General features: G+C 34.3%; 1 protein-coding gene across 1 annotated transcript; it reads right to left on the minus strand.

Moving 5' to 3' along the window:
- Positions 1-518: 518 nt before the first annotated feature.
- LOC132746090 (epidermal retinol dehydrogenase 2-like) lies at positions 519-8767 on the minus strand (the record flags this gene model as incomplete). Its single annotated transcript, XM_060735162.1, is given in 5 exon segments — positions 519-775; positions 1580-1705; positions 2267-2511; positions 7816-7947; positions 8583-8767. Coding segments are annotated over 5 exon segments (762 nt in total). The 3' UTR covers positions 519-681.
- Positions 8768-9215: the final 448 nt, after the last annotated feature.

Genomic DNA, 9215 nt, shown 5'->3' on the forward strand with positions numbered 1-9215 from the left:
CCGTTGAAATATTTCACTGAAATACGCAAAGATACTTGTAAGCCTTGTAATAAGATAAGATTTAACCGGACCTAAATAATCTTCAGCGCAGGATACACAAGAAAAATTTAAAATGGATATAAATTTAAGAAACACGAAGTACCATTACTGCCTTTCTGCAACCAGCATCCAGTTTTTTTTTATTCATACAGACTAATTCAAAAGGCCCATATTCTCTAAACTTCATATTAATGCGTAAATTTTTATATGATTATCAACTACTGTTTTATCAGACCAAGAATGACATCATTCTGTATATATGCGAGTATTTCATGTATATTATAACAGCTCCTACCATGTGCCACAAAAAAGGCAGTCAATAAGAGTCCATGCCGTTCATCGGCGTCGCCAATCATTTACCTGTATTATCATATACATTTCATTTTCATTTAGGTGACATGGATGGTATTCACATAACATATACCACATTATTGTAGCTGCATTAGACTAAAATCGTCAAAGCAAAGACAACAAAAAAATCATTGTTTCACATATTTTATTTCGTGATTTAACATTTTAATAAAGCAAGCAATATAGCTCCCTTAAATATAAAAAACGACCGTGCAATATTGTAGGTATATCCCAGCATACTGTAATATATGATTTTAAGCCGCTCCTTGAAACACTAATTTAGTCCAATGATTATTCTCTTTTCTGTCTTCCAACAAAAGTATCCATCAGGTTATGAGCACCTAAATATTTACTAACCACAAATCCAGGTTCGTGAGGAATTAATCTGCAATGATAAAACATACTTTAAGGTATCTTCTTGTCATTGACAAAATATCTGATTAAAAATATTACTTTTTCAATAAATGTATGTCACTAAAATATTTTTTATCAGACTGCATTGGTATCTATAATATCAAAGTATTGGAGTTTGTGCAAATTTCTACTAACATTTTAAAAAGGTTTGCTTTCATTGAACGCCGCCTTTCCTTACTGATCTTGTTTAACATATTTCCTTACATTTCTTACATTTTAAACATCATTCGCGAGCAAAACAAGATTATCTTATACTAATAAGTGTTTTGTGTACAAAGTACCTACTATTAATATTCTGCATTACTCGTATATACCTAACTACTAGTATTGAATCTGATACAAGATTAAAGATATGTAATGCTCAAATTTGATATTAGAAAATATTGATGATGGCTACACAGTCTCATCATTGTTTATTAAAAATAAACATGTTTTGACTTTACACAAAGTAGATACTAGCATGTTATGTTTAAAATTTGGTCACAATGTGAATATAAAGTGTCATTTAAAAAACTGTCATTAAAAACACTTCCAATACATAGTTTATTCATTATTTGATTAAAACTAGACATATTCAGTAAGAATTCCTTAGACTGTGATTAAAATAATCTACTCAAAAATGAGCATAGTATATCTTTAATAAGTGAATATTTACATCAAATCAACGAGCAAGAAGTCAAAAATGACTAAATTAACTGCAAACCTTAAGTACCTTACTTCGTTTGCTGCTACTATCTAAGGTTTTCTAATATTCATTTTAATTATAGATACATACCCTTTGATTGCGTAGAAAATATAGAGTATTTTTGGTATACATAATATTGTTTGATTACATAATACAGCCTCTACAATCTTCTTGGCTACATACTCTTGCTCCAGTACAGGCAAGACTAGAGGAAATCTAAAATAAAAATGGCGTTTACGAAAGTAAGCAGACAAATATAAACTATCATATAATAGTGGATTTTTTTCCAATGATACACATACACAAAGTCCTTGCCATTATTTAAGCAAGACTATGAATAATGCTTCAATTAAATTTATATCCTCTCTTTCATTATCTAAAAGTTTCAATTATTAATAATCTATTTCAGATTTCTTGTTTTTAAATCTGACAACACGTGTCGGATCGACTTCAGCCGGAAGTCTAAGAAAATGTTGAAAACCATAAACCCCGGAAAACTGAATGACCTTAAAGAAGGGACAAAAAACTACAAGTTAATATCATATCAGCAGTAGTAAGCTTTGGGAACTAATTTGAAAAAGTATGAACTGAGAATTGTAAAACAGAATATTGAAAGTAATTAATTATCATATTAGTGTCTTTTTTAACCATATATAGCAATTTGACATAAATCAAGTAAATCTTGATGTTTCCGAAAACAAAATATTTGATACAATGGAGAAAACAAATGCTAAATCAATTCAAATTACAATTTGAATCAGAACAACTGAAATCTACCTGGTTTTTGCACCCTCGAACATTCCTGTGTTGATAAAGAACGGACACACAACTGTTGTGTGTATACCATCTTTTCCCTGCGAATCAAGTTCGAATCTCAACGACTCCTCAAAACCCACAGCGGCAAACTTACTGGCACAGTAGTCTGCAAGGCCAGAAACTCCTATAAACCCCGCCGAGCTGGCGACAGTAACAATATGACCATGGTTTCTCTTCATCATGTCCGGTAGAAATGATTTGACAGTCTGAAAATGGTAACATTTAAATGAATATTATGCCTCAGAAACGAAGAAAAGGTAAATATGCGTTTTACAATGTTTAAATGACAGTTCAAGTGTATGTCAGAAGTTTATCATCTGGAAAAAGTATCACTATACTACGGTGGCACAAATGTGACATGTGTGTGTTTTTATTTATCTCGTGGCCACGAGATACTATGTCGTGGCCACGAGTTACTAAGTCGTGGCCACGAGATAGCTAACTCGTGGCCACGAGATACTATGTCGTGGCCACGAGTTACTAAGTCGTGGCCACGAGATAGCTAACTCGTGGCCACGAGATACTATGTCGTGGCCACGAGATACTAAGTCGTGGCCACGAGATAGCTAAGTCGTGGCCACGAGATACTATGTCGTGGCCACGAGTTACTAAGTCGTGGCCACGAGATAGCTAACTCGTGGCCACGAGTTACTTAGTCGTGGCCACGAGATAGCTAACTCGTGGCCACGAGATACTATGTCGTGGCCACGAGTTAGTAAGTCGTGGCCACGAGATAGCTAACTCGTGGCCACGAGATACTATGTCAAGGCCACGAGTTAGCTAAGTCGTGGCCACGAGATAAATAACCAATCAGATTACACCATTTATGTGAATTTCCCTAATTAAATAGACATGTGCTGTAGTACAAGGATACCCCTACTTCACCAGTCAGTAAAAGTGCTATTTATACAACTTATTGACTAGTCAATAATTTTACATTTAGCGTCACTGTGACCCTGATCTTTGACCCAATTACCTCGAAAGTATTAGATGTCATCCACTGATCAGGTGCAATGATCTCTGGGTTATATAAACCATGGCTTATCCCTTCTAAATTATTCATCAGACGAGGATTTTACCTTATAGGCTATCTACTGTCCATCGGCAATGTCCCTTACAAATAAAATAAACAAGGACTTATTCCTTCTCTTGTTATCGTATAAACAAGGTTTACAGGCCGTAGTACGTACAATCTGCCCAATTCGATCACAAAATTGTCCCAACAAAGAGCTGTAGTCAAAATTAATGTCTGATGGGTCTTTGAATGTGACTTTCTAAAATGATACTAAAGACAAGTTCAAAGTGAATATCTTCAGTATTTTCAAAGATTAATGTTGCATGTAAAAGTAAGTTGTTAAGTTTAAAAAAAATCATAATATATATAGTGTATTCTGATTGGTTTACTTATCTCGTGGCCACGACTTAGCTATCTCGTCCCCACGACTTACTTACTCGTGGCCACGACTTAATAACTCGTGGCCACGACTTACTTATCTCGTTCCCACGAATTAGTAACTCGTGGCCACGACATAGTATCTCGTGGCCACGACTTAGCTATCTCGTGGCCGCGACTTAGTAACTCGTGGCCACGACATAGTATCTCGTGGCCACGACTTAGCTATCTCGTGGCCACGACATAGTAACTCGTGGCCACGACATAGTATCTCGTGGCCACGAGTTAGCTATCTCGTGGCCACGACTTAGTAACACGTGGCCACGACATAGTATCTCGTGGCCACGAGTTAGCTATCTCGTGGCCACGACTTAGTAACTCGTGGCCACGACATAGTATCTCGTGGCCACGCGATAAATAAAAACACACACATGTCACCTTTATGCCACCGTACTAAACATACATAACGTGTCGTAAAAGTAGCAAAATGTAGAAAAAGCAGTATTTTTATTCCATACAAAATACTAAATCAATATAATTGCACTAATTGCAAAAAAGCAACAGAAGCAAAAGATGATTCAGGTAATTTGCCAATAAGTCATTTTTCTGGAATCAACAACAAGACATCAAAATAAAAAGCTTTGAGTAATAAAAATAAAAGCTTTTCTGGGACGTAATGGGCCTTCAAAAATATCTAAAAAAATAAAATGAAATAAACAGTGAATTTAATTAGCTTTATTTCTACACGCAATTCAGATTCGCACACGTGACATCCAATGTTGTGTAAAATCTAGTTTTGTTATATATTATTTGCATAAGATAGATCAAAGAAATTTTGCGTATTTTAAGCAATCTGATAACTAGCTCTACATAATGCTCCGCTTTTAGATCTGACCGTGACCAAATTCAAACTCATTTCTGGTGACCTTTCACACAGCCAATCATCGGCGAGCTATCATAATTTTGAAAGCGACGTGGTTTCTAATTCTAACCCTCACACCGTATTACCGGCGGCAGTGATGGCAGATCACTGTAGTGATGGCAGATATCTGGAAATTACCGATCGGTACAGGTAGGTTATAAATTTGATTGGTTTTATTATATTACACAAATACGGCCCATTTCATTGCTATTAAACTATTGTCCATTGAATGGAGATACTGTAAGGTAATTTTGGACTCGTTTTTTCCTGTTTTCAGACTATTTTGAGCAGGTTAAAAGTGAAAGCCTTAGAAAAATCCTTGAAAATGTCTGTTTTCTGTTCAAAATATCTCAAGTTTTAAGTAAATGGCAGGATTTCCTGTTATCAATATAGACGTTCATCCATTGGGGTCACGCAAGCCAAATATCTACCCCGTGAGTCTTTTCTTGAAAGTTTTACAGACGCTTAATCTTGTCCGGTCGAAGAAAAAATGCTGCCGTTGTAGGCAGATACATATTATAAATGCTGCCGTCGATGGCAGAAATACCATGAAAGTGGCTAACATTCTGACAGAAAATCAAGTTCAATCTTTTATCAATTCCTCTTTTCTTTGCGTCCTTTTAGTCGGAATTGAGACGTTAAACTATCATTTCTAATATTTTCTCAAGATAGAAAAGTTATTAACCCATTACCCCATGAGCATCTTGTGAAAAATGGCTGTTTTCATTGAAAGGTCTCCCGTTACAAGTTCAAGTTGCTATAAAACTATAAAAACTGCTTCAATACTAATCAAACTTGGCACAAATGTTGACTGGACCATTGCCTTTGTAACAACATGTTCAGTCTGAAATTTCCTGTTACCATAGCAACTAGGGGACATCTCAAAATTGCCAAAAATCACTATTTTGCGTTGATTTTTTCCATCAAAATTGATTTCAAAGTGCTGCCACTTCTCAATGGATTGAGATAGAGTCAAAGGCTTTTCAGCATTGGTTACACGTTACCTTATGATCGACCTGGGGCCATTTTTAGCCTCCCACAAGTCCAAAGTTTTCTTTGAAAGCAAAAGCAAAAAAGGAGGGGGGGTGAAAAAGGCGTAGAAAGGCGTATATATCTGGTAATGGGTTAACAGAAACTGATAAAGAAAAACGAAATTACCCAAAAACGCGTTTTTCCATGTTAAAACATGGCCTCACATATAATTTTGAAGAAAAATTGCTGTTTTGTAGATTTTTTGATTTTTTTCATTAATGCGGTATGTGCATCGAAAAAAAGCTTATTAGCAACATGCAGTTACAATACAAAAAGTTATGATTTAGTACCACAAAATTTCACTATAAATAGAGAAATGAACATGAAAAACTTCATTTTTCTATATTCATGCATGTGTGCTTGATCTGTTGTGTCTGTCAGTTACATGCATACAATACTATATGTGTCTTAAGTTTAGCAGCGCACTCCCTTTTTAAGACATAACGCCAATTGCATATTACAGCAAGTAACTTCTGTAAGTGGATATTCATTTGCTAGCATATGACATTATTTTCTCGAGGTAATAATGTTCATCGCTTTATGACAAATAAAGGCTGAAATTTACTTAATCGGCGCAGATTATAAATTATTAAATTGATGTAATAAAGGGGAGACTATTAACCTCGCAACTGGCATCAGTGTATCATAAAACAATGTATGTTAATGTAAAATGGAAAAATAATATTATTGACAGTTCAAATATTTTCCTATATTATCAAGTTCTTGAAAAACACGACAACGTTCATTTCTTAAAATTTTCATGTGTGTAATAGCGTTGTAGTTTGCCTTTGATTTACATTTTCTATGCTAAACTATAAACAACAGTTCTAACATCACGCGCTCCCATTTAACTATATATTTTTTCATTCATTTTAGTTGTAACCATGACAACTTATAAAGATGAACCTTTCGATGATTCATATCACAAGATGAAAATAAATCCTGTATTTATAGGAAAAAAACTAGAATTTTTTGATTTGTTATATTCTTTTTCTCTTTTTTGACCTTTCAATTCATATGAACAGATCAAGTGCACATGCATGAATATAGAAAAATGAAGTTTTTCATGTTCATTTCTCTATTTATAGTGAAATTTTGTCGTCACTTTTTGTATTGTAACTGCATGTTGCTAAAAAGCTTTTTTCGATGCATACACCGCATTAATAACTTTTCTATCTTGAGAAAATATTAGAAATGATAGTTTAACGTCTCAATTCCGACTAAAAGGACGCAAAGAAAAGAGGAATTGATAAAAGATTGAACTTGATTTTCTGTCAGAATGTTAGCCACTTTCATGGTATTTCTGCCATCGACGGCAGCATTTATAATATGTATCTGCCTACAACGGCAGCATTTTTTCTTCGACCGGACAAGATTGAGCGTCTGTAAAACTTTCAAGAAAAGACTCACGGGGTAGATATTTGGCTTGCGTGACCCCAATGGATGAACGTCTATATTGATAACAGGAAATCCTGCCATTTACTTAAAACTTGAGATATTTTGAACAGAAAACAGACATTTTCACGGATTTTTTCCAATGCTTTCACTTTTAACCTGCTCAAAATAGTCTGAAAACAGGAAAAAAACGAGTCCAAAATTACCTTACAGTATCTCCATTCAATGGACAATAGTTTTATAGCAATGATATGGGCCGTATTTGTGTAATATAATTAAACCAACCAAATTTATAACCTACCTGTACCGATCGGTAATTTTCAGATATCTGCCATCACTGCAGTGATCTGCCATCACTGCCGCCGGTAATACGGTGTGACCCTGGGAAAACCAATACTTAGTAGGTAATTTATACGATTTCGAGAACCGACATGGCGTTGTCCATATAGCCGGCGGGTAAACTGGCAAAACAATCTTGCCTATTAAAAATTGACTCTATCATTTCATGTTAAATTGTTAAAAATTACTTCAAACATTGTTTTTAAATACAAATCAACAATTTGTTGAACTTCCACGTTTAACAGCATTTCGATACTTTTTCTAATGCCTATGTAAAAACTGGTTAGATTGCATGGCTAAAAAAACTTTCTCGGGAAATCCAAATTATTAAGAAGGCGTAACATATACGGTGGTCATCAGATCTACATAAAATAAATAAATAGATCTGAACTTTAGTCAGATTGGTATTTTAAGATACTAGTAACTTACCCAGAAATGCGCCATACAGTTAACTTCCATTGTTTTTGTCATCATGTGATCAGGACAATTCAGAATTTTCTTCCCTGTTACTATACCAGCATTGTTTACTAAAATGTCAATTTGACCAACTTCCTGTTTGACCTAGGAGAAAATAAATGTTTATACATGTAAATTGTTGACCTACAAACTAGCTACTTTAAAACAGTGTTTAGTAATCTTTCCATAGCATTTTTTTTCAACTGTGTTGAAAATTTAAATCTCTTTTTTGACTGTAAATATTGACTTAATTATAATCGAGTATGGTTTTGTATTTTCAATACAATTAATAATAATACATCCGACAGCAATTTGCCCTTGTTGTCAAAGGTTTCGGATCCTTCCCAGTCCTGGTGGCATAAGAGGGAGCATTGTCGTGACCTAAGCATAAACAGCTCGAAATTACGATCTTTACAAGGGTCCGACAAAGCAAGACGGAGGACGAAAGTTAAAATTAAAACTGCCAACATGTATTGTCCAAAGGGCTTCAAGAACAGTCAAACATGGAGCCTTCATATTTGACATTCATATATACCAAAAGAGGAAAGCGTAAGCTAAATGAAAAACATGTTGAACAGTCAATTAGTACATGATTAATCATGAATAGTTCACAGTCTCTTATCTTGCAAATTCTACCTTGTCACTAAATTTATTTATCATTAAATTCATATATAACTTTAAATTAAGATCTTAATAACGGTGGCTGAACAAAGACTGTTACTACATTATACCAAATTTACCTTATTAGCAACACTATAAACATCATCTCTGTCACAAAGATCTATTTTGTATGTTTTAACGGTGACACCATACTCTTTACACATTGCTAATGTTTCCTCATTCCCTTTCTCGTTCACATCCCATAACACCAGGGGACATTTCAATTTGGCGAAACGAATTGCCATAAGTCGCCCAATACCGCTTCCTGTAGAAAAATAAAAAAAATAAATAAAAATTAAAAAATAAATGTTATTATATAAATAAATCTGTGTTAGCAAAAGTTAGTTAGATCTATATAATTATTATGTAAACACGTATTAGAAAACTTAAGTATTCTTAAAAAGATCAGCACGATGATTTTTGACGTTTTTGGCCGTTCTTTAGGGATTTCATTTTTTTATTTAATTGGTACACCACGTTGTTTGTGAAGTGTGGAGACCGTAAAACTTGCCCCATCCATTCAATCAAATCAGATATCTTATAAATTCGATCCAAATAGGGACATATTTTTACGCCGATGGCTTTAGTGTCTTCGATTTTGTCTTTTTCTATAGGATAGTCACCCTTCAGATATGTTGCCTCCTTTTAAATTTGTCGTTTAAAGACTGTATGTAATATGCAGACTTTTATATAATCTCAAATCACCAATTTCA

The sequence above is a fragment of the Ruditapes philippinarum genome, unplaced genomic scaffold (assembly GCF_026571515.1).
Source record: "Ruditapes philippinarum isolate M1 unplaced genomic scaffold, ASM2657151v2 ctg15867_1_1_1_1, whole genome shotgun sequence".
Classification (NCBI taxonomy): domain Eukaryota; kingdom Metazoa; phylum Mollusca; class Bivalvia; order Venerida; family Veneridae; genus Ruditapes; species Ruditapes philippinarum.